We start from the raw sequence: 25,180 nt of genomic DNA, 5'->3' as shown, positions 1-25,180 counted from the left end.
TCACTCCATCCATGAAGGCAATTGGGTCAACTCTCTCATCTCCTCAACAGTCTCGTCCCACAACAATTTCCTAATCCTTAACCCTTCCTCCGACGGTACAAAATCGCCCAACTCCGCAACCTCCTTATCCCCCAACAACTGTCCATGCGTTTCTTCGCCCACCACAAGCGCAGCATGTAACCCGATCCATCCCGCCTTGTCAACCGATCTTGCACGCAGAGCTTTGAGCATCAGTGCTGGAAGGCGGATATAAACGGGCAGAACATCCGTCAAAGATGTATCGACCATGCCGGGGCAGAAGTGGTTAATAATGACTTTCTTGGGAGGGTAGCGATTCGCGAGTTCGTGTTGGAAGAGAAGCACAAGGAGCTTTGTGTCGCCGTAACGGGTGAGAGAGGGAATGACTCCCGGTGCGTCAAAGTGCTCAAATATGCCTTCGTCTTTCTTGAGGGGGGCTTTGCTGGCGAGGCTTGTTTGCCAATGCATACGACTTCCTGTCCATGTAATGCGTGTAGGTGCCCCCTCAAGCTCAGCGGTATGTTCAAGAGCAGGCAAAAGAAGCAAAGTCAAGAGAACATTAGACAGGTAATTAACCTGAAAGTTCTTCTCATGCCCTGTAGGCGCAAGTTCAAAATTGATATCAGATATCCCCGCATTCAACAGAAGTAAGTGAAGTTTTCCGTGCTTGCCCTTGAACGTCTCAGCGAAGGCCTTCACACTAGCGTAGTCTGTCATGTCAAGCTTCATCACTTGGACAACAGCTTTAGGGTTGATAATATCAAGTGATTTCCTGACTTCTTCGCCCTTGGAGGCATTTCTGACCGCAAGGATCAAAGTTGATAGATTGAGATTGAGGAGTTGGCGGGAGAGTTCTAGGCCAATGCCGGCTGTTGCGCCTGTGACGATGGCTGTTTTGTTGGTGAGATCTATACCAGGCGGTAAAGGCTCGACTTTAGGCTGTCTGAGAGGCATTTCGAGACCGAAGAATGTTTTAAAGCTGTCAAGAAAATACGGTGGGTTGATAGGTAGGGAGCGCTCTGAGTCTTGATCATCATATCTCCTTGGGTTATGTGGTCCTTCTTATATCAACATCTCAAACCATCCCCAGCGATGCATCAATACCTATTACAAATCTCTCATTTCTGCGGTTCATTATCACTGACAAATTAGTACTCAATGGGCTAACTTCTGGTGTGCAAAGTCGCCGAAGAATGTTGTTGAATCCCGACTCCACCAAAGTCCGCCCTGATGAACTCCGTCCGTAGGGCTGAGACTTATCTCGCCGGCAACAATCCGAATGCCGGACTCTGTGAAACTGTCCGAAAACCTACAGCGTGCACCAGATTAATGGTTTAGTATCATTATTGGAAGCCGAATCTCGGTCACTTTGTTTCTCGACGCCAGAAGGAGCACTATTTGAATGGAGATATTGAGACATGTCACTATAAACTTCACTCAAGCCATTGTGCCAATCGCAAATTCTTCAATATTATCCAAAAGGGTATCATCAACACCCTCAGCGTCAACAGACTCAAATACACAGCTTTGTTCTCTCAAATATTCTCTACCACTCATCGTTGACTCACTAGCAAAAGGTATCGGCATCCAATTCATCCCAAACAAAACGCCATCCCATGCATCATCACTAAAATGACCGGCTACTTTTTGACCCAATTCCCATTCCTCAATGCCTATGCTCCTCCGACGTCTCATTGTGCGACGGTAACTCCGCCGCAAAACTCTGCTGCGCAGGTGCCGGCGACGGATATCCCGCCGAGTGCTGCGAATACATACTCGCTCGATGCGAATCAGCAGCCGATGGGCTAGACTGCGACCATCGCGGGTCGTACGATCCCGTAGAGTTACGATAGTTGCTGGGTGCATGTCCAGGACTAGGCTGTTGTTGCAGGTTTGGTGATTGCTGTGGGTGGTAGTAATCGCCGGGGAGTTCCATGGGGAAGCTCTGGATGTTGGTTTTTGGTGGCACGGGTGGTGCTTGTTGTTGGTATTGGGCGTTGGGTGGAGGTGTTTGGCCTGGTAGGTAGCCGTATGGGCTTTGGGGATATTGGGAGTTGGTGGCGTCGGGACGGGCGTATGGGTATGTTGGTGAGGGTTGGGGTTGGAGATGAGGTTGTTGTTGCTGCTGAGCATATGCGTAGGGCTGAGCATAAGAAGGACCCGGGCTCATGGGTCCAGGTCCTGGCGGAGCAGCAGCAGCGAACTGGCCCTCCGGCATAGTCTGCTGTCTCAAAGCCTGTTGTCTTGCCTGACTCGCCTCCGATCGATCATTAGGGTTATACGTCTTGAGCTTTCCATCCTCAAACATGGCCTTCAAAAGACCAGCATCGAGCAACTCGGCCTTCTTAACCATGCGGTTAACCATATCAACACTGGCCTTTCTCGACTCCGCCTTGACGAAACCCATCAGGGTGATGTTACACTTGAGCTCGACATCAGTGCGAAGATAAAGCCCCTCCTTAGGCGCACCAAGCTGCTCAAGTCCAAGCTCAGGCTGCTCCGGCGGCTCAATGCCCGGCTGGTTCCCCATAATGCGGTACTTGTTTCGCATGTCGATACCGAGCGGGATATAAATATGGGACTGCATACCCCACGGCATATCGTGAAAACATCCATTAAAGGTGAGCTTTCCAGAGCCTATCTTTCCCAGGCCGGGGATGTACTGGATGCGCTCTGTGATCTCGTACCAGGTGCTGTAGTACTCGTCGGCGGCGGCATGGCGAGGAGCGGGGATGGGCTTGTGCGACAGGACGAGGGGGTTGAGGGTGATGATCTCGCCGTGGGAGTGAAGAAGATCGATGGCGAGCTGTCGCGGGATGAAGCCCGGGATGGGCGTGATGATGGTGAGGGTTTCCTTCTTTTTCAACATCGTGGTTTGATAGATCTCGGGGTCTCGTATCGGGGTTTGTTATGTTTCAGCTGCAAGGTACGCCACGATATCGATCGAGCTCCAAATAGCTAAGTAGCTAACCAATAGCAATCTTATCTCCGTAATCGTCCTTCTCAAATCGTAAAATATCGTGTCTTTTCGTATATCTCGTAGCAGCTTCGTTTCGCTATTGATGCTCTTATCGCTGGAATTGTTTCGCCCGTGTTCCAGCTAAACTCGCAAAACAGAGAGAGGGGAGGGAAAATGAATAATAAGAGGGGGGAGACCACGGGGATTAAAAAAAAGGGCTGCAGAGAAGAAGCAGGGGGTGGCCAGCCACTGATGAGTGATGCGAAGGGGAAGGGGTCTAGGCTATACCGCCACGACTATGATGATGACGTGAGACGGCCGCTTCCATTTGCTGGGCGTTGATGATCACTTGCTCCCAAACAAGCTGTGAGCTTCAATGCCCAGAGAGCAATGTCGTAATCATCTAAATTACCAAGCCTTGTCTTTTTTATCCCGTCTTTTTAGCATTTTTAATCGCAAAATCTTGAGAATAAAGCTCCCCATTTTTGAAACAATCGTATTTCAGCCCTGTCCCACATCGGCCCCAGCCCCTCCCCGCCCTCAGATCCCGCTGAGCTATCCCGAGATCTCGCGCGCGTACGGCAGTAAAAATAAAAACATACAGTGATCACAGCTCGGATTCCTCATCTTCCGGCAAGCTGCGCCTGCAGAAATCTATTCACAGGGTCATAGGATGAGCATTCCCACCCGGGAGTTGCTTTTCCCGTGGTAATTGGTCATTGACGCGCGGTCTCGGAGGCTTGGTGAGATTATCGGTAGTGGATATTTGGGACCACCGTTGGAGATCTAAGCCTTATCGATAAGCTAGACGGCTAAGCTTTTAACACGTGGGATCCTGAATACATGGAACTCTAGAGGTTATAATGGACGGATATTGAAGGATTACATATTTCTGACTGATAATTCCGCTTTTGGCTTTGCAGGGTTGACAGTGGCCAGCTTTGTTTGCTCATTGCCATGGAGGTATGATGCGGCCAGCCCTATCGCTTACAGAGTGGATGCTACTCTGTGCTTATGAACATCGAGATTCTGCAATGCATAAGGAGGCAAAAGTAATAAATCCGATTAATAATGAAATATTTCACTTAGAGATGTTGCCTAATATCGACTTCTTCATCTACTATCTCTCTGGGTATAACCCTCCCTTACCAATAATCTTCCACTATCCAAGGCTCCTCCATAGTTCTCTGTTGCTCCCTTTCGAACGTCTTACCAATTCACCATCACTTAGATTCCTCCGGCTTTCTCCCAACCATCAAATACATCGGCGTAAACAACTTTCTCTTGCCACCCTCAACCAACGCATCCGCAGCTTGACCAAGACTATCCGCCGTCTTCCTCGTCCCCTTCGGCGCAATCCAACAAGCCTCCAACGCCCCAATTACATTATGCATCACAAGCCTCCCCCACTTATTCATCCTCAGAACCGTAAAGAAATCGCCAATAGTCTGCGCGTATCGCATGTTACTATCCAAAGGCCAGTACCACGGTGCTGTTCCGTCATCTGTAGCTGCGAGATCCTCGTGGTGGAGAAGTTCGAAACCAGCGGCTTGGATAGCTGATAGGCCGTGGTCGATCTTGAACATCTGGGCGATACCGTCGCCTTGCTCGATGTCTAGACGGATGCGGCGCTGTTCGAGATCGTCGTTGTTGTAGTTAACTGTCATGAGCCATTCGTAGACGCCAAAGACACCGCCTGGTTTGAGGACTCGTCGGATTTCGCTGTAAACGCCTTCTAAAGAGGGTGCGTGGACGGTTGCTTCGATAGCGTAGACGGCGTCGAAAGAGTTATCAGGGAATGGTATTTTCTGCCGCATCATTAGTAAGGCAACATAGATTCGGCAAAATGCAACTTACCATAAAGTCTCCCTGGACAAACCTAAGCTTATCAGAAAGTCCCTCTTTCTCAGCATAGATAGTTGCTCGTTGGACTTGATACTCGTTGAGATTCAACCCAGTAACATGAGCACCAGTAAACTTGACAATTTCTCGTGCAGGTCCTCCAACACCGCATCCAACGTCTAGGACTTTCATACCAGGCCTGATACCGATGTTATGAGCAAGATAATGTTCGTGTCGAGCGATAGCACGGTTGAAATCCTCGCCGTAGGCAAACCGGCAGAAATGAAAAGACTGAGACCATCCGTACTCGTAAAGATCGGTCGCGAGGTTATAATACCTATTTTCTCAAAGTCAGTAATAGGAAAAGACTAGAGTCAGGGGGAACTTACTGTCTTGTCAAACTGGCGTAGTTGTCAGTTCTCTCCTGTCGTACGGCCTCGACTTCATCTTCAGCTTTCTTGTTGTCCCAGAACTGAAAGTACTCGTCGACAGCTGCGGCGTGTGCTTTGTTATCCTTGTTGATCATGGCTCGCATTCCACCCTTTAACTCTTTTGATTTTCGATGGAGGACATTGTCGAACGCTGAGTTCTGAGCCTCATCGTAGGAAATCAGCTCTGAGGAAGACATTTTGGAGTTTCGAGAGATTCAGACAGTAAAATGTTTGAAAGAAGATAAGGTCGGAGAGTTGATGAACTTGGAGTGGTCTGATTTTCGTTATGGGAAGGATTGTTCTTGTTCAAATAGAAATCTGAAATCTCCAAAGCTGTATGCTAAGGAGGCTGGTCCTTTGATATTTCGGATTCCTCCCCAACTCCATACTCTTTACAAGCTCTTACTATTGATTCCTACAACTAAGATACAATCCCTTTGCGAAACCGAACAAGAGCTGTATATGCCGCTGTTGTGATCGTTCAGTCGACATTGTGAAACAGAGTACGAATACGAACTCCACATCCGAATGCGAGAACTATCAACTCCCACTCACCGTTACGCGTTCCAGTTTATTACGGGGGATTAATCGCTCAAGATAACGATCTGATCTGATCTAGATAGATGGAAACTTATCTGCACCAATCGGATTATTGTGAATCATCCTGCTCGAGCCATTGAGTTGCGGGTGTCCCTGCAGCTCGCTAACAGTGTTGGATATTTGAGGCATCGGCTATTGTGTCAGATCCTGCTTAGGAATTCTAGACTTTCCTATGTTTTCCGGAGCTCTTTGACTGTGTTCTGAATACTGATGTTTCGTATTCGTGTCTGGGCTAGATACGTAATTCTAATCTCGAGAAGAACTTTTAGATGTCACCGGTCCGCGATTTCAGCCGTTTACAAACAATCAGAGCGATGTTTACTTGTCATCAATTATTTAGCTATTTTCGTATTCTAGAAATAAGTTCGTGGAGGGCATGGTGCTCACCTGAATAGCCCGCCGTGCCGTGCCGTTCTATTACGACATTGATAAACAAGCAACTCGCACTCTCTGCAGCGGCTTCAAGGCCTGGTCCCGTGCCGTTCTCACACATTTCAGATCTATTCATCATCAATATAGTGCCTCACTCTTATCACTACTGTCCTTCCTCTTGTTCGACCTCGATCGAAGAGCCCAGGCTTTGGAATAGCCTGGCTGAACATGTTTCCTCAATTGCAGTGGGATATAATCTGAAAACAACATACCAATAGCACATTTCACTTATCTACTACATCATCACACGACTACTTTCATATTCCTGCTCGAAGTTCCGTAATTTATTCCCATTGCGCGCGTTTTCGTACCCTCAGCATAAATCTGGGAATAGTTTCACTCTTAAATGGCTGCCTAGATACCCTGGAGAAGTGGCTGACAAGAGCCAGTGGATACTCATTTGCGAAAACGGCGATACGATGCAGCAGGCTACAGTATTTCTCATGGATCGACCCCAATTGAGTCTAATTAACATGCAGTACCTAGAATAGGGATTGGTTTGCGACGTGGTATAAAACAGGCGAAATCTCCAACTTCACCGCTTCAACTCAACACCTCTTCACCATCAATTTCACTGGCCAACAACTACAATGCCCTTCGATATAAACTCAGTGCCCGACTTTGATGGCCTCCCTCCGGTTGAAGGCATGCCCAAGGGCTGTGCCTGGGGTGTTTTTGACCGTGATGGGAAGAAAGATCATGTTGGAACGCTGAACTTCCTGACTCCAGATGTCGTTCGAAATGCCGCTCTCGAGGTCAAAGATGGAGTGTCTATATCTCTCAAGTACATCTCCTAGATTCTGCATTGTTCGATACTAACCTTTGGTAGCTGGCCGCTCAATGCTATGAACAAGCTCAACATCCCAGGACGATTGTCCGCCCAGCACAAGATTCTCTACATACCCGAGAGCATGGCAGCGCTTCCTTTCGAACAGGGGAAATCGTGGGACGATGAATTATCCTTCAATACGCAATGTAGCAGTCAATGGGATAGTCTGTGCCATTTCCAGCACCAGGATTCTGGCCTGGCATACAACGGCGCGAATCCCGATAAAGAAGCATTGTCAATTGACTCAACCGAGACCAACAAAATGCCAACCCTGGACCATTGGCACTCCAGAGGCTGCATCGCCGGTCGTGGTGTTCTAGTTGACTACGCTTCTTACGCTGAAGAAAAAGGCCTCGAGTTCCACGCTTTTGATGGGAATCGTATCACGGTTGCAGATCTCGAGGCTTGCGCTGCCCATCAGAACGTTAAGTTCCAACCCGGCGACATCCTGATCGTCAGAACGGGCGCAACCGAAGTAGTTGATAATATGAACCCTGCTGATCTCGGTAAAATGGCCGCTGCGAAACTCACAGGTCTTCACGGCTGTGAAGAAACAGCTCGATGGTTGTGGAACAAGCGTTTTGCTGCTGCGGCGTCAGACTCGAATAGTTTTGAAGCGTATCCCCCTCTGAAACCCGATGGTTCTATCGGTGGAATGAAAGATCTCGGTGAGTTGCTCTTTTCGTTACCGTTTTGAAGACTGTAATGTTAGCTAACATGTGCAGTGCTTCATATGTATTGTTTGAACATGTTTGGTATGTCAATTGGCGAGTTGTGGGATCTGAAGGAGTTGGCAAGGTATTGTAAGGAAAAGAAGAGATACTCTTTTATGATTACTTCGACACCTTTGAATCAACCCGGGTTGATTGGATCGCCTCCAAATGCTTTGGCTATCTTCTAGGGTCCTGGTAGGATGGGAGGCCACGGGTGGTTTGGAGGCTGCGAGGGCATACAACGCGCATCCGTTGTACAGAACAACAAGTCTGATATTACAGAGATTGAACGAATTCACTATGGACGATTCTATTAGGAAGTATCAATAAGCATAGGTCACTATAGTACCTTGGGGAGGCTGCCAATTGCTCAGAAGTATTTACCTCAACAGCTCTTCTTTTATCCCAATCTCTCCATAGGGCCGCTTATACAAATGCTGACTTCTTTCTCACAAGACTTCCATGAACATTGACTTCTTTACCTATATGCTATTTCCCTAGCCTCTATCTTCTTCCAAGCCCAAACATCCTCACACTATTTCTCCACGCCGCTTCCGCAACCTCATCAACCCCAGCACCCTTCAAACCCGCTACAACCAGCGCCACACGCTCCATATAACAACTCTCATTCCTCTCCTTAACCAAGCACTTAGCATCCCACTTATCCCTCTTCTTCGACGCCGGTAACGGTCTCGCATTCGCGCAGTACCGCTTCACCACATCGCCCTTCAATTCTCCCCATGGCGCATCTGTCTCCAGCTGCAGTGCGTCGAGCGGTATCTTGGATACCATCTCTAGACTCTCTGTGCTCTGGAAGCTGAACCCGTTGACACTGATGCCTAGACCGAGAGATACGAGCTTCTCCATCTGGCTTGTGCTGCCGACGAAGCTGTGCACTAACCCACCGCGGGGGAGTTTTTCCATGTATGGTGTGATCATCTCGACGAAATCGTCAAAGGCATTGCGGCAGTGTAAGAAGAGTGGGAGATCCCAGCTATTCTTGACAAACAAGTCCAATTGCGCTTTGAACGCTTTCTTCTGAACATCCTTCGAAGCGTGTTGCTCTCTATCGTAGTCAAGACCTAGCTCTCCAAAGGCAGCGATATGTGGCGTATCCTGTGCAAGTGCGCTGTTCACTTTCTGCTCCAATTCATCGATGTATGACTTTCCACCGGCGTCAAGCTCAGAAGCATGATATGGGTGTACGCCGATTGTATAGTAACACTGCGAGGGGCGAAGCTTGACGATACTTTCGTTGTGAGACACGTCGGCGAGTGACATGCCCGTCAACATAACCTTACTGACGCCAGCATCTTTGGCACGGTCTAGGGTGTTGATAAAGTCCGGTTCGTGGTACTGCTTATCTTCGCGGTATATACCCTTGAACTCCTTTGCGGTAGCTGTAACAGCGACCTAAACTGTCAGACATGTATAACTTTAGGGTGTTTAACTTACATCTGCGTAACGAATCTCAGATGATGGAGCTGCCGGAGCTGTTGCGGGGAAAGCACTCAGATCAATAGAAGACATAATTATTATAATGATATCGTCGATGTTTGATAAGATTATTAAATGAGGGGATAATCTCTAGGTAAAGTTTGAAAGAGGAGGTGCTGGGCTTAAAGTACTTTGAAATAAAGTTCCACTCAATGGTCATGAAGATATCATGCTGCAGCTTAAACACAGCACTAGCTACGTACGAGGAGCTTCCATGGTTTCTACGACCAATGACAGCAGCCATCAGACTCGAACCCTGAATACATTGGCTTTAAAATTACGTCAGCCTCTCCATTATGTGGAGGTCTCCAGATGCGGAGATGTGAGGCTAGTCTGCTGTGCTGTGCTGTGCTGTTCTGTGCTGGAGCTGAGCTGTCAGAAGAGGGGATTCATACGTGTCGACATGCCATGGTCACGCGAGTCAGTTTGCCTTCATCAGTTCAATGATCGGTCTGTTTCGAATAATACTGACTCCCAAGCCCGTGGGCCAAACTCCCCATCGCCTCATCAGAAACAACACTCGTAGCCAAGACCATTCTTTTCCTAACCGCTTTTTTTGCACCCCAGATTCCCCCCAAGCACACCAGGTATACCGTGCTAAACCGTGAAACCTACGCGCCGAGCAAGCCTCCGATGCTTGCATGAACCACAGGGCGATGCCAAACAGAGTCGCTGTGCAGCCAGTCCTCCTATAAGAAGCCAACGAAATGCGCGAAGCCAAATCCCACCAAGTAAAAAGAGCTTGGTCTGACTACGAGAAAAGATTTGGAAGGAAACAGGGGGCGTAGCTTTGCAAAGACGACAACGTGTAATCATCACGCTAAAGCGACTTAACATATCCATGGTTAAAGACAGTGACAGACAGTCAAAAGCAAAAAGGAAAAAGCAGTGAGTGACTAAAGTAAACGCAGAGGGTACAGGCAAGTAGCTTAAATGAATTGAATTGATGACAATCCACCGGGGGACCGAAGATCTCCAACGCCAATCATGATTCAGACCCAAGGAAATGGAGTGAGCGTGGTGTCGTGTTGAAATCCTGAGCTGCCATAAAACTTAACGTCATGATCCCAAATCAAAATCAAGGTTGGGTATCACTCGTAAACTGCCGAAAAGCAGATACAACTGCTACGCGATAGCTCATGATAAGGCAAGATAACTGAGCCCAAGGAAATATAAGTGCCGGGGATTGGTCGTATAAAAGCCCCTTCGTCAACGAGTTCGTGGTCAAATTACTGCAAATGGAGTTAGAACTCCTAAATATGTCAGTACATGGAGGTCAATCGGATGAGTCACGCTTACCTGGGGAGGTCCGCCAGGTCCGGGGGGTCCAGGAGGGCCAGGAGGGCCTTGGGGACCGGGAGCAGGGCCGCCAAAGTGCTGAGGGCCATAGTTGCCAGGTCCGCCGTGGCTGGGCATGCCCATGTAGTGAGGGGGAGGAGGGGCGGGGCGGTAGGGAGTGCCGACGCCAGAGTTGTTCTGAGAACGTCCCCAGCTGAGGCGCACGCGAGAGTTACCAATGGGGTAGCCCTGCATCTGGTTGATGGCCATCTCGGCAGCGTGGCGGTGGACGAACTGAACGAAGCCGCAGCCCTTCCCAGGAGGGATCTTGACGTAGGTGATCTCACCGAAGCCCTGGAAGAAGGATCGGAGCTCGTCCTCAGTGACGTAGCCAGAAAGGCCACCAACGAAGACGGTGGTATTGTTTGGGTCAGTGAACTGGTTCATCTGAGTGGCAGGGTTAAAACCACCATAGCCGAAGCCCTGCATACCACCTCCATTCCACATCTGCTGCTGAGGCATACCGCCCATCATGGGACCGCCGTTGTGGTGTCCTTGACCACCAAAGCCGTGGTTGCCACGATTCTTGGGGGTAGCAGTAGAGATACGCATGGGTCGGTTGCCGCAGTAGACACCCTGCATCTCAACAAGAGCACGCTGCTGGTCGTTCTCGTCGGAGAAGCGAACGAAACCATAGCCACGGCTCTGGCCAGACATGGCGTCGGTCATGATCTTGGCAGACTTGCAAGAAGGGAATCGAGCCTGGAAGAGAGAAACCAGAACGTACTCGTTGACCTCGGGGCCAAGGTCGCCAACGAAAATGCTGTACTCGGGGCCACGATCGTCCCTGAAGCATGTTACTAACAATTCCACTAAGCGTTTGGGGAGAGCACATACCGTCGGTCAACGAGACCACCACCAGAAGCCCAGTTAAGCTTGAAGGAGCGCTGGCTGTTAGGAACTGGCTTTCCGTTCATGCCGAGGGCGTTGGTAGCGGATTCCGGGGACTGGAATTCAACAAAGCAGTAGCCAGCGTTACCAGAGTTCTTGTCACGAATGACCTTAACATTGACAGTTTCATGAGCGGCAGACATAAAGACACCCTTGATAAAGTTCTCATCCATCCAGGGCTCGAGCTCTCCCATCCTACAATAGTCAGCACTCGCTTGTGCCATGACAGCCAGCTACTACTTACCAAAGAGTGGTCTTGGGAGAATCAGGACCAGAACCAGGAGGAGGGGCAGAGCCCATGTCAGGAGCGGGAGGAGTACCGTTGGGGAAAGACATTGGGCCAGCAGGGGCTGCGTTGTTGGGGGGGACACCGGCGAAATCCATAATGCGCTTTGCAAGAGTTAACACCATGGATAAATACGAACGAGTACCAGCGAAGAAATTACAGCCAAGTGCAAATTCGCAAAAGAGACAGAAGAAGGGAGGAGACAATGTGGGGAGAACGAACCAGAGTCGAGAACCAAGCACGAGCTTTATATGTTCAAGGAAAAAGCAAGATGTTGCAGGGCTTTACAGAGCAGAGCAACAATAAAAGAAGACTATTTGTGAGTCAGCGAAATGAACTGAGCGCCCCAATACGAAGGCACTGGCAGAGATGAAAGTTGTGCCGTGACAAAAAAGAAATGCATATAATGTGGGGGAAAAGTGAGTATGCCGCCTCCATCAACCCGCAGCCAAAAAATACAATCCACAGCGAATCAGAAGCGCCGGGCCGAACAAACAGGGACGAAAGCTCCAGGTGTGGCCAGTATTGTTCCGAATGAGGATTCCGGGGCTTGGGAGAGTGAATCAGAGGTTCGAGGCTCTTGAATCTGGTGGATCCCTTGAGTTCCATCTCGTGAACTCTAGCTCCGCAAACTGAACTATGGCCGTAGTGGTTTGTCACCGACTGGTGGGCTTCCGAGGCGCATCAAATGATGCGCTTCAATGACCTTGGTAGGGGCTGATCGTCCATAGGCGGGTGGCTTTTTGAGAGGAAATCATCGCGATAGAGCAACTTACCGTGGGTAGTAAACTCGTACACGTCGTAAAAAAAGCCGTAGAAGAGCTATCAGCAAATATTAGCAACGCTGTCGATGGCCTCGAAGGAGCGTGAAGAAGCGAAAAGTTGATGCAAGGTCAAGAAATTATTGCGACGTGGTGCGCCTGCATGTGGGAAGGTGAAGGTTGAAGGTTGAAGGTTGAAGGTCGAAGCTCAGGCAACAGTGGCTTGCCCATGCAGCTCCTGCCTCCCCAACCAAACAACGAGGACCAACAAGTTCCTCTCGAGGGGAAATTTTCCTCTTCTTCAAAGTCTCGCTTCCAAATGCAAAAGGACACATCGATATTCATCAAGACCGTCCACCAACATGACAAGGTTTGCGAGACAAGTCCCCGTGCTTAGGCATACCAGTCACACAAGGCAGCGAGTGGCAACATCAGGGAGAAATTGCAGAACGTACCGTTCGAGAATCGAGTACCGAAAGCACAACGAAGTAAGTCGCTATTTTTGGATCGTAAGACCTGCAAAGCTGATGTGAGCGGTGCATTTCAGCAGTGCCAAATTGAATCCTCCTACCTTCACGCCGAGTCTAATCCTTAAAGAATATGAATCTGATAACCGAGAATTGGACTCCGAAAAGTATTCGTACAGATGCGAATCAAGTCTCTAAGACGCCGTCACGCCGGTACAAGCAATGAAATGCTTCTGAGGAGAGTGATGGAGATGCGAAACGCCAAATCGTCGTTCTTACGGGGCAAGGTGCTTTACCAAAGATTCCAAAGGAATGTGGTAAGGTAGCTGCAAACGTTCCCGAAATGAGCTGAACCTATGCATTTGTTAGTCTTCTGCTGGTCTCCCCAAGTGCCGATATCCATGTTGATCCTGGAAGCTATGATTGGAAGTGTCGAATTGGCCCTGACGTTCCCCAGCCTGGATTGGAAATCTCCAAATTCTGTGGGCAAATTCGTCCATCCTCATTGGTCGTTAAGTTTGATGCAGGTCAGACATCGCTTCAACGAACGCTTCATTTGCTAATGGGGGATAGTCCGCGGATAAGTTATTCGTGATGCCCGGTCGCAGTATATTGGAGAATAGTCCTTTGACAACAAGTGCCAACATGATGCAGGCATTTCCATTCATGGTCTTGTTTCCAGGAGACAAGGCAGCCCCAAAGATCCTCTCCCTTCAGCGTCATACGTTCTTCGAAGGTTCCAGGATTTCAGTATCCCTATTTCCGGAAGTAACGAATCGTTCGAAATGGCAATAGCTTGCGCCTTAGTCACCAAGAGCTGGCGTAAATGAGCTTATGAAGTCGGCGGCTGGTCGACACTCGATTGTCAGGAATCGAAGGCTTGGTATGTGACGCATTATATGTATCGTTTCAGAAGTCGGCAAGAAACTAATTGCGCTGCTGACTTCTTCGGCGCTGCTTATCGATATGGTCGCTTCGCGGATGATCGGAACGGATGAACAGATGCGAAGGGAGAAACTGAGTGCTGCTCAAAAGTCGCATATAGCATGGAATCTTTGAATCAAAGTACATTCGAAGATCCATGGAGCTGGTTATATTCTCAAGGAGAAACTTGTCGATGGTCGTGGGCGCAATGCGTATGAAGCGTCGTTGAAGCTGATATCCGGCCCAATCCCACAAACCTCCCTCCACCAACCACGAGTACCACCAACAGACGTGCAAGGAATCGACAAGCAGTAAGGGAATGAAAGAAAGCAAAACTCACTTTTAGGCGCCAACAAAAACAACAGTAACTGTCACAGCCAATTTCCGAAACACGCGCAAGGGAAGAGCCGTGAAAACCGTGATGAGTACAAAGATGGATGAGGGGAAACAAGAAAGAGAGTCGTGGGATGAGTCGTAATGCGGGAGACAGAGAGAAAAAAGACGAGCTTTTTTTTCTTAACCTTGCCTTGTTTGGGCCTTGGTCTTGGGAACAATCGGGGGCACGCGGGGGGACGAGGGCACCGGTAGGGGAAAATTGTCGACCAGGGGGTGTGGGCTGCTGTATCCGCTTACAAGGGGATCTTGGATCTTGGTGCGGGCTTGCTAAGGGTGGTACTGAAACAGCCCAATGGACGAATGACGCTCTTAAGTCACTGGGCGAGTGACGGAGCAGCTGCAGGTGCACGGAATTCAGATGAGATGATAGTAACGGTAGCGTGGACCTGGGCAAGCAGGCGCAGTAACGGACACTCCGTAACACAACAAAGCGTTCAAGACGATTGCACAAGGGACAGAGACGAGAAGACGATCAAGCGGTTGCTTCGGGACGAGATAAGTTTACGCAAAAAGTTTAAGATGGGAGGGGGATGAAAGGTCTCTACAACATCTTAACAGAGGAGGGGAAGATGGCCAGGAAGAGGGCTGTTGGAGAACAGACGCACAACATCGAATTACATTTCCATTGGGAGTCAAGAGCCCAGAAGAGGCTCACTACGAAGTGGTGGGAGCCAGTAAGGGTGGGCGTGGCTTGAGAAAATGTGTGTGTCGCGATGTGGAGAGACTGGAAGGGATGGAAGGGAGGAGAACGAGAAGGACAAGGACAAAACCTGTGGGCCTTGCCCTAGCTGCTCTTACGCACAGTATCGACAATTTAGTTCGGCAACTTCGCGATCATCGTGATGCATAAAATCACCGGACTTCCTACGGCGATGGCGATGGTCAAAGTGGTTTGAGGCAATGCAGAGCTCGAGTTCGAGCCGTCTACTCGAAAACTCGAGGCTGCAATGGCATTGTTTGGGGCCCTTGCTGTTTCGCTTGAGCCGGATACGTACTTTTCGAACGGCCAAACTCAGCCATGTTTGGGCTTGGGTACCTGTCGTGCTGAAAAGCATTGTGTGGCTCTCCGCAACCAGGGCTACCCTTGACGGCTGGCGTGGCGCTATCTCAGTGCCTAGTGCCGAAAGCGACACAGCTGGGCACCGTTTGGACTCGAAGCTGGACAGTGAACAGTGGACTTTGAGCGCTGGGCGCTGGAAGCAGGATGGAGCTTGCGAGATGAATGAACACAATCCCTGTAAAAGCAGCCCTGCTGAAGTGGACCATGAAATCATAGGGCATGAAGGTCGATGGCCTGGAAAGTAGCCCGATGTATCAAACTGCATTGTAAGGACAGCCGGCGATAGACGACCAACGGAGAGCTGAATGCAGGGAAGGTGAAAAGATCATTGTTGATCATCGTGTTGCTTGTTGCATGGAAGCGCTGGGGACAATTGAGCGCGGCAATGAATTCATGCAAATGGCCTGTCAACTGAGGTTGAGCGACCATGAAAATGGAATGAAGGGAGCGTCCAGGGCCTCGCTTGTTGGTTTCACCACACAAAAGCATTAAAACTTCTTGTTGCGGATGAAGCGCCAGCAATTCGCGAATGCACGGCTCACTCAGATCAGCGACAATGTTTCAACACCTCATTTATCTGAATATCTCCGGACATCGTATCCTGATCACCAGCCCTAGAATTTAAGATTGCTATCGCAACAAGCAAACCCCAGAATCCCTTGCTTGCATCAATTGCACGGCTCATGGTGTCGAATGCTCGTCATAGCGACGTGCTACAGGCGAGCTCAGAATAGAAACGCCGAGACAACCCATGCGACATGGCCTTAGAACTTATCCATTCGTCAGAAAGACCTGAGCGTAGGCAATCGCAACTTGATCTTGTTCGGGCATCTTTGCTTTGCTTTTGACAACAGACAGGACGGGCATCATCAGACAACACCCGATCCTTGAGCATCTGGTCATTTCGAGATATCACAGCCAGTAGTGATCATACACTCGATAGCTAACAACTTCGACGTCGCCTTCGCACAATCTAGTGCTCATTACGGTTGGCTCTCCGGTAACAAAACAGGAACCTCGTCGCCTTCCAACTCAATTGCATGCCGTGGACCTCAGAGTTGAGGCTATCCATCCCTGGGTGACAAACTCTCCCTGAGAAGTGTTAACTCTAACCTAAAGTGTGGCGCACTCCAAAACCCATGTCGAAATGCCCTGTTCTAAGCAAGATCTCGGTCTGGTCTCTCGCCAAGACAGGAAAACCCTTCTAGACCGCACCAGGGTTGAGCCGTCTTGGTGATAGCGTGCGTTGCCCTTACTTCGGGGTTAGATGCCAGAACAGCAAAGTTCTCTCATACATCAGGCAATATTTCGATTTGCGTATCGTGAATTACAGCACTGTATTGACACAACTTCGTGCCGAGGTCACCTCATGGAACCATCTGTACTGAAAGCGTGCCACTACAGCACGCCGTCGATAATGCTAACTGAACAGCTCAACAAATGGGAGGTTTTTCCAGGCCTCCGGGAATCGCTGCTAGTGGATCCTTTGCACACCAAAGATTATTCCTGACACCACCATGCGGCATCACTGCTACAGGACAAAGCATCTTTTGACCTTGATGATGACTGGCGAACCTGTGAGCACTAGCTTGTCCAATCAGGTTGAAGATCTCGGTCTTGCAAGACAGTGCATCATGGTAGATATTGACAGTCTGGCTTTATCCCCTGTCAGACTTCTTAGGTGGTCGTATTGAAGGTTGACTACGGCTTACAGTACGTTGCTTATGCTCATAGCACTCTGACTCGAAATCTGCAAACAACTTCAGATGGCATGCCTATATCGGTTTCGCGAATTTCTACGCTTCTGGTTCCTCCCTTTAGCCGCATTCATCAATCTTAGGACCAGGCCCCTGGTTGCTACTTGCAGATCGTTCAATCCCACCTTACGACCTTCGTAGGAAACCCAGCAGTGGACTGGACTGGACTGGGCTGGGCTGGGCTGGGCTGGTGACGCAAATTGCGGCTTAGAAAACCGTCGGTCCTGAATAGTTCTCCGCTAACTGTGCTGCAGCTCTGACCCTGAACAAGACTGAATCGTGAACTTTTGAGCATCGTGAGATTTTACTGGCTCTTCGGTCAAGTAGCTTGGAGTGGCAGAAGTTGTTACTGAATGTTCATGACACAAGACTGGCATCATTATCACATCTGACTGGCAGCAAACGCTACGCTACGCTGCGGGTTGCGTTGCGTTTTGCGATCTCGCGACAGCCCGGCGTGCCAATATCGCTGCGGGGCATTGAGTCTTTCTGTGCCACGCTGCCATCCTTGTCCTTTCCACATTTTATCGGCAATATGTTGGACACATTCTGCCAATGATGTCTGATTTTTCAACCCGGCAAGATAGAGCAGTTTTGCTCTCGACTTTGATGATGCTTTCGGCATTTTACCTCTGATCCGCGTTTACTGATACATAGCAATTATAAACTGAAACAGTGCCTACCTACCTTGCATTCCAGCTCAGCGTTACAAAAAGTGCCATGTAGGTATCCTTCGTCGGCGCCTTTAGGGCCCCCGTGACACGGCGAAGCATTTTTTTCGGCAGTGGATCCTCCAAGGTACCGACGTTTCCGGCCGTTTCTCAACGTCCGATCCGGCCGGAGATGGGTTGATAGCCAACGGTCACAAACCACGCGCGTCTCTTGTGTCGCTTGAACATTCTGCTTTTGTTTCGGTTTAACGAGTTTGTTGACGGATTGGGCTTGATTGGGGGGGACTATGTAACGTTGGGCAATTGCCCTTTTTTCTGTTTTGCTGGTTGTACGACATTAGGAGTGCTGAGGTAAGATGTGAGGGGGTTGTGATGCTTGCCAAGATTGAAAGCGAGGGTAGCTCTCAGGGTTCAGGACGTAAGGAACCGACATGCGTTCGTACTGTGACATACTCTAGCATTGTGATAATACGTGCAAGCTTGTGGTGATATGTAGAGGTCTTTCTGAACAAACATGTATTGTGGTCAGCAAGTCTCACGATAACGCTGCCAAACTCAGGATATCTAGTGTATTTCTTGACCATGATACGCTAGTAAAAAGATAACGACCTAAACGCTGAATCTTCTAGAAAGCTTTGCCCTTCTCTTACTCCATCTCAACGAGAATATCCCTGAGCACCCGCTGTACCTCCAAAGACCTCTCAGCTTCCAGTGCCTGACTCACCATCGTCTTCAACTGCGCAGCGTCGGGACCCCCAGTCGGTCCAAAAACTCCCTTGCCCTTTGCCTTGAACAATGCGCCCACGGCCTTGGCCCTCATAAGTCTTTGTGCTTCAGTGCCAGTGTCGACCAAGTCAACATCCAGGCTCAGTAGATAAGTAAGCGCGACGGCATTTTCATCTGGTGCTGATGAAGGTGTGGCATCGCTCATAAGATCACGTACGCACTCGTACCATACTTGACGCTTGATTGTAGCAAAATTCGGGCTTGAGAGGAAAGGCTTGAGAATGTTGATGATCTTGGTCAGAATGTCAAGATCAGTTCGGCTGTGCCCGCGCGCAATAGCCTCCAAGCCGTTAGAGGCCGTCTTTTCTGCAAGCTGCTCCTTCGCGACTTGATCCTTAGAGTCGATATCCATTTTATCTCCATTCTCGGTCTCGTCGTCTCCCTTGAGCTCTTCAAGATAAGGCGTAACGATCTCCGCAATCTCATCGAGCATGTCAATGTCATCTCGAGCTTTTGCAAACTCCCAGAGACAACGGAAAGCATGCACACGATACTCGTCGTTGTTTCGTTTGGCTTCTCGAAGAGCAATCTTCTTCATCAGTGCAGCGATCTTTGTGTCTGACTTCCACAAGGTGTGTCCCTTCTCGACAAATTTAGGGTATGATTCAAGGAGCTTCTCCTTGCCGGCGAATGTCTTCAGGGCCAGTGCCTTCTCGAAAACGGGCCAGATCTTGTTGAGATTGGCGTCGCTGATTTGGCCACTGACATCACTTGCACTCGCAACATCAGATACCATAGCTGCAACGGTGAATGCTCCACCATGTCGAAGGGCCCATTGTGCTGTATCCAAACACCTCTCCACGAGGGCTACGATCTCAGGTACGTAACGAACAACAGTGCGACTGCTTCCGGCGTGCTGCTCCCATACTTTCTTGAATGCTTTGCTGGTATACTCGTCTGTGTCGTGGGAGCCCAGGTAGGAGAAGGGTAGCAATTGTGTCTCAAGGGCAGTGAAATGGTCAGGCGAGACCTTAGCCAGTGCCACAATCACATCTGCCGTCTTTTGACGACGTGCCTCCTCCTCTGCTTCGAAGTACATATCGATAAACTTCTTGCAGAATCGATTCTTGACCGAGTCCGAAGCAGCTCTCAACATATATGCGGTGGCTCGAGCATACGCCTGGCTGACCTCATCGTTCTTGTCCATCGTTTGCTTCTCCATCAACTGGAGGAACTTGTTGCTCACTCCCTTGATGTCATTTGTATGGTTTGTGAATAGGGTCGTCAATACACGACTGCATCCTATCTTGGTCGGCATGCCGATCGCAGTTTTGATAGTCGCCTCTAGTTTAGGTGCCAATTCAGTCATAACATCCGCGTCCACGAATCGAAGTGAGTTGTCGATGGCCTCAGAGATCGGAGATCGGTTCACCATTTGTGATCGAATTTTATCAATCTGGTCTCGGCTGTCCTCGCCAGCTCTCTGGTAATGCCAATTGATCTGCTCAGGCTCGATAGAGCTCAGTAAACCAAGAAGTTGAGGAACCATCTCCGGAATAAATGGTCGGAGAGCCTTTCCACCCTTCTTAGTGAGCTCGATGACGGTAATAGCCGCAAAGGCTTGAACTTCTTTGACGGAGCTCTCGATACCTTTGTCGGAAAGCAGGAAGGGGAGGGCCTCTTTCATCATAGATTTAGCAGCAGATCCACTGGTTCCCTCCTCGAGTTGTCGAACAAGAGTGTTAGACAAAGTTCTACAAAGCTTGAAAGCAGCCTCTCGCACGGAACCCTTAACATCATCGAGAACCTTTAATGCCGATGTCCAAATATCGCGGTATCGCTTCTCATACTTGTTGAATGGTTGGCCTTGGATGAGCTCTGAGATAGCAGCGCAGCTTGCTTCTCGCATGCGCCACTCTCGGCCCAAGATACTCTTGAGCAAGTCGTCCAGGATGGCGTCAAAGTGAGTGCCGAGAACTGCCCCCGAATCTTTGACAAGTGCCTTCCAAATATCGTCCATGGATCGCTGCACGTTTTGGTTGGGGTCAAATCGGTAACGGTAAAGCTTGGGGTAGAGCTTAGGGTCAACTTCAGACTCTGAAAGAATGTTGCTGAGTCCAAATCGACCAAAGGCAGATCGAGTTGACCAGGTAGCAGCATTCGCAGCAAGTGACATGAACTTGTAAACAAGTCTTTGGTCACCAACTTCATTGGCTAGATTGACAATGTCCTTGTATGAAGTGATGGAGCTGCCCTCTCCAGTTGGCAGAGCACCGGGCTCAAACAACTCTGTTTCTTGGTCCACCTTGAGCTGGGTACTATTGCCGGTAAAGGCGGACACCAGATCCTTGACAAGGGCGCTCTTGAGATCAGCATCGCCACGCTCGTATACCAAAGACAAACCTCGTGAGGCAGTCTCTTGTACAAGCTCGTCGCGTGCACTAAGAAGTCTCATAAATGCAGCTTGAGTCTCTCGGAGCCTAGACTGAACCTCTTCCAGGTGTGAACAATATTGAACGATGCAGAAAAGCCAGATGCCGGACGCCTTCAGCAGTGATGGCTTTGTGGCCTTGCAGTCCGCGAAGATCTTATTAAGAACAGCTTTGAGAAGCGGGCCACGCGATCCATTGCGCTTCTGAATACATCCACGAGACTCGACGTCCAGGGTCAGCTTTACATAATCAGATTCCCATCGTGCCAGAGTTGCGGTGATAGCATCTCCCACAGTGAATTGCACCTCGACTTGCTTAATCTCATGTAGAGCGAAAAGCTCCTTGAGGATGCTACCCAGGATTCCATGCGACCATCCATCTTCACTCTCGTTCGCGGCTTCCCCACTTTCACTCAGACCGGCAGCCAGTCTTCCCAGAGCAAGAATTGCCTTCTCGTTGCCCTTCTTTGCTGAGGCTACGAGCTTGCTGATAACCTTTTCCAGGGAGTGGTCGCCTTCACGTTCTGGAATAGCGAGTCCGGCGGTCCACAGTTGTGCAAAAGACTCCAGCGCTGTGTCATGTAGTGATGACACAACCTTCTCGCCGGTGATGAACTGAATGGGGTAATGAACATCGTCGAGAATACTTTGCCCGTAATAAACGCTTCGAGAGCAGACGTAACTGTAAGCTAATAATCCCCCCTCAGCAGCGTTGAGCTCAGGTCCAACCAATCTCTCGGCGTTCTCGAATAGTGCACTCAGAGTCTTGCGGCAGTTGTCTATCACAGAAGGGTCATTCGCGAGATGCGATACAAGAATTCCGAGGGCTCGAGCAGTCAGTGACCGGATTTCCTTATTGTTCGACTTGATTAGCTGGAAAAGACCATCGCTAAACTTGATCAAGAATCCCATTGCACCGCCGGGACTCAGGGATGCCACATCAACAAAGCAACGGATGCACTCTTCCGTGATCGGTGAGTCTTTCATGTAGGCTCCATCGAGGCATACCTTCAGATAGAAGATGACGTATGCGCTATCAACTGTGTGTAGGTATGCCAGGATCTTCTCTCTCGTCTTGATATCCGTTTTGATTCGTGCATCTAGAGTTTGCATCCAGTCAGGTTCCACTTCGAAGTCTGGGAGAGCTGTAAGGAACATCATGTGCTTGCAATATCTCAGGGCAACTGGGAAAGCAGCTATACGAGATCCTTGGAAGTTCTCGAATACCGAGTGCGCCTTTTCTGTCACATTTGGAAGGGGGCCAGTAGCGGCCTCCGTAATGGTATCTGGCCTGATTTCAGAACCAAAGAACGTGGCTGTCATTTCCTTCCAGTCTGGCAATGTCAGGCTGGTTTCGGCGTGTGCGTGATAGGTCCAAGGGTCAAGACCCCTGTGGCCCTGCTCGACAACATCACTCCTCTCATCATTGTATGCACCAATTGCCAGAACATCTAACCAGCGTGCCATGACATCAGAAAAAGTGAGGCATTGGTTGGCCCACTTGACCACAGCATGTCGAGTGCTTCTAACAGCAGGGGGTTCATCAGCGAGAGACATGAACGTTAGCAGCATTGTCTTCAACTCTTGAGACTCACTGCCCGTCATTGCCGGAATTGTTGTGGTCAGGCTAGACAGAGCTCCATCAATGTTCACAACTGCATCTGAGGTCGTGTCCTCTGACAATGACTTGAATAGCCATTCAGCGAGTTGTATCCGACTCCCAATTGACATATCCGCGCTTCTCGCTAGCACTCCAATCGTTTCGTAAGCTTTCGATCGTAGCGCAATATCATCGTGGGATGTCTGCTGCGGAACAGGCCAGCCTTGACGCTTTACAAAATCGGCCAGCTCATTCACGAGAGGGACAGCAATGTCAAATCCTTCCTGCGAGGGCCCAACGCTTGCTACCCAGGCAAGGTACTGGAATGTCGCCGTATGGAGTTTTGTTTGTTCGAGGGCACTCTTGGGGAGCAGACTCTGTGCCAACTCACTTGAAGCTTGATCTGGCGTGGAGAAGTTGAGTTTGACTACAGCCATGATATCATCCGACATTGTTGCCGAGATGGAGGATTTGGAGAGCATGTTCAGAATTCGGGTCCGGTATGTGGGCGGCAGTATTGAGTGGGCATGAAACAGACGCTTGACAAGTGCCTTATCTTCCATAGACACGGAACTTCGCTTCAATACTTCTTCGGCCGCAGATACAAGTCTGTTGTCGAAACTTGATGCAGCATAAAGCGCGGGCAAGAACTTCTCCTCGTCGGTAAAAGCACCACTTGCAAGCAATGAAACGAGCTTGAGCTTTAATTCTGACATCCTCTCGAAGACCTTCTGTGACTCGGGGCTTTCCACAGCTAACGATTCGAGCTCAGATTTAGTGAGTGTTGGGTTAGCCGTGGTCCAGTTATGAGTTTGCGTAGGGTTCCGCAGTCGTAGGAAAATGCTGATCATGCTGGCAAGGAACTTTGCGTCGGCCTCGTCTGACAATCCGATTGCCTCACGGTATTCGTCATCATCTTTGCTGCCTCTTGGAGGTATCCGGGCATCAAGGAGAAGACGTAGAATGATATTGAAGAATGGTCCTACTCGGGCAGCACCTTGATCTTTGGCGAATCCCGATAGAGCTTTTGGTATAAGCTGTCTTCTTTCATAATCATCTAGGCGCTCTATGCTGTGTTGTATCGCTGAGATGTCGAGTTGCTTGACTAACGGGGAGTCACTGGACTTGTATTGATCAAGCAGCGCGCCTACGGGAAGAATTACACTATGTCCGTGTTAGCCTTCATATCTATTTCACGAACTGCTCTGATTCTGGGATGCCAGGAAAATTGAGAGGTCGACAGTAAATTCATCCTCGATGACCCCGAACTCGCCTACGTGGCAGATATCTTTGGTGACTTCAGGGTAATTCTGGATCAACTTGACTGACTCTCCGACTACCTTGGGTAGCCATTTATGCACCAAATTTGGGGCTCTCGAGTCTTCTTTCACCCTGGGATCTGACTTACTCCGGTGATTGGATGAATGTCTTCAGCTTGGAGAATATCTGGACCACTCTAGCTCGAACTTGAGCATGTTCACTAGCCGCCTTGAGGATGACTGGCGGCAGATAACGTTGTAAGAGTTCGTGCAGCTTTTGTTCCTTGTTGGCGACGTTTAGGATCTTGAGCTCGACAGTATCAAGCAGCTGCAGTTCCCTCTCTTTCGTTGTTGCCGTCGCCATGATTGAGGGGGTATTGTGTATTTCGGATTTGATCTTATTTAAGTTCAGATAATCGCTGTGTTTTGATCATAAAATGTATTAAAGGTGTAAAAACGAGTTCAGACGGCGATTCGCGACTTGTTTTGCTTTGTAGGAGAAGGCACAGGCAGCTCGGTGACGAATAACCTCAGGTAGGCGCTGCCGTCGATATTCTCCAGTCAACCATATCGTGACGTTGCATGACTAAGCTGACATTTGTCAAGTCGGTCATTTTTCTAGTACATAATACACATGATGTTAGAAGCTAAAAACTTCCATCAAAATTAGATAAAATAAGTCTCAGTTTTATATAATCTCAATTTCTTTTAACTTGGTTTTGCATACTGGTAATCAGCTGTACTGCTAATGATTGAATGGTTTGATGAATAAACTCTCGCAGATGTTTGGGGCAGTGGAACTTAGCTAACAATCTATATCTTAGTAGGCGCATCATCCAACACAACTATGATAGAGGCCTGGTGATATTAATATTGTTCAATATATATAAATGTAGTAAAAGAAAAAAACATTTTTTGTTAATCTATCTAAAAGTTCATTTAATAATATGAATCATGATAAAGGATATAAAATCAACGTTCATCTAGGGTAAGCTCTTTATGAAGGAAGTCGCGTCATTGATTTTCCGCCACCGCTAATGTTACACTCCCCTGTCACTTGCCCCTCCAAGAAAAAGGCGCTAAGCTCCACTGACCCGGTTGCGTCACTGTGGTTGGGTGCCTGTCTTTGGTGTCTGCTTTCACCTTCAACTTTCGCCTTGCAACTTGAAAGGGCACATCTCAACCGCGACAAGGTCGATTTCTTTCAAGCGCGTTGCCACTGCAAGCTGAAAGAACAACGGTACTGAACAGCTCACTATCAAGCTCACGCCATCTGCTTGAGATCAGTGACT

At 49.1% G+C, this 25,180-nt stretch overlaps 7 protein-coding genes across 7 annotated transcripts; 1 reads left to right on the top strand and 6 right to left on the bottom strand.

The window, feature by feature from the left end:
• FPRO_02275 (uncharacterized protein) lies at positions 1–972 on the bottom strand (the record flags this gene model as incomplete). Its single annotated transcript, XM_031227642.1, has 1 exon — positions 1–972. The coding sequence occupies one exon, from the start codon at positions 970–972 to the stop codon at positions 1–3; it is 972 nt and encodes a 323-aa protein (XP_031078058.1).
• Positions 973–1,684: 712 nt separating this feature from the next.
• FPRO_02276 (uncharacterized protein) lies at positions 1,685–2,887 on the bottom strand (the record flags this gene model as incomplete). Its single annotated transcript, XM_031227641.1, has 1 exon — positions 1,685–2,887. One exon carries the CDS (start codon positions 2,885–2,887, stop codon positions 1,685–1,687), a length of 1,203 nt encoding a protein of 400 aa, XP_031078057.1.
• A 1,313-nt stretch (positions 2,888–4,200) lies between these two features.
• On the bottom strand, positions 4,201–5,447 carry FPRO_02277 (putative delta(24)-sterol c-methyltransferase (ERG6); the record flags this gene model as incomplete). Its single annotated transcript, XM_031227640.1, has 3 exons — positions 4,201–4,785; positions 4,835–5,156; positions 5,209–5,447. 3 exons carry the CDS (start codon positions 5,445–5,447, stop codon positions 4,201–4,203), a joined length of 1,146 nt encoding a protein of 381 aa, XP_031078056.1.
• A 1,425-nt stretch (positions 5,448–6,872) lies between these two features.
• On the top strand, positions 6,873–8,012 carry FPRO_02278 (uncharacterized protein; the record flags this gene model as incomplete). Its single annotated transcript, XM_031227638.1, has 3 exons — positions 6,873–7,066; positions 7,112–7,779; positions 7,837–8,012. The coding sequence occupies 3 exons, from the start codon at positions 6,873–6,875 to the stop codon at positions 8,010–8,012; spliced, it is 1,038 nt and encodes a 345-aa protein (XP_031078055.1).
• A 316-nt stretch (positions 8,013–8,328) lies between these two features.
• Positions 8,329–9,354, bottom strand: FPRO_02279 (uncharacterized protein; the record flags this gene model as incomplete). Its single annotated transcript, XM_031227637.1, has 2 exons — positions 8,329–9,237; positions 9,280–9,354. The coding sequence occupies 2 exons, from the start codon at positions 9,352–9,354 to the stop codon at positions 8,329–8,331; spliced, it is 984 nt and encodes a 327-aa protein (XP_031078054.1).
• Positions 9,355–10,565: 1,211 nt separating this feature from the next.
• Positions 10,566–11,934, bottom strand: FPRO_02280 (uncharacterized protein; the record flags this gene model as incomplete). Its single annotated transcript, XM_031227636.1, has 4 exons — positions 10,566–10,574; positions 10,621–11,446; positions 11,497–11,745; positions 11,795–11,934. 4 exons carry the CDS (start codon positions 11,932–11,934, stop codon positions 10,566–10,568), a joined length of 1,224 nt encoding a protein of 407 aa, XP_031078053.1.
• A 6,584-nt stretch (positions 11,935–18,518) lies between these two features.
• On the bottom strand, positions 18,519–24,252 carry FPRO_02281 (uncharacterized protein; the record flags this gene model as incomplete). The annotated part of the gene is made up of 2 exons (XM_031227635.1): positions 18,519–23,793; positions 24,038–24,252. The coding sequence occupies 2 exons, from the start codon at positions 24,250–24,252 to the stop codon at positions 18,519–18,521; spliced, it is 5,490 nt and encodes a 1,829-aa protein (XP_031078052.1).
• Between the last annotated feature and the right edge of the window lie 928 nt (positions 24,253–25,180).

The sequence above is a fragment of the Fusarium proliferatum genome, assembly GCF_900067095.1.
Source record: "Fusarium proliferatum ET1 genome assembly, contig: FPRO_scaffold002, whole genome shotgun sequence".
Lineage (NCBI taxonomy): Eukaryota > Fungi > Ascomycota > Sordariomycetes > Hypocreales > Nectriaceae > Fusarium > Fusarium proliferatum.
Note: the sequence above shows the minus strand (reverse complement) of the source record. Positions and strands in the feature narration are given on the sequence as shown.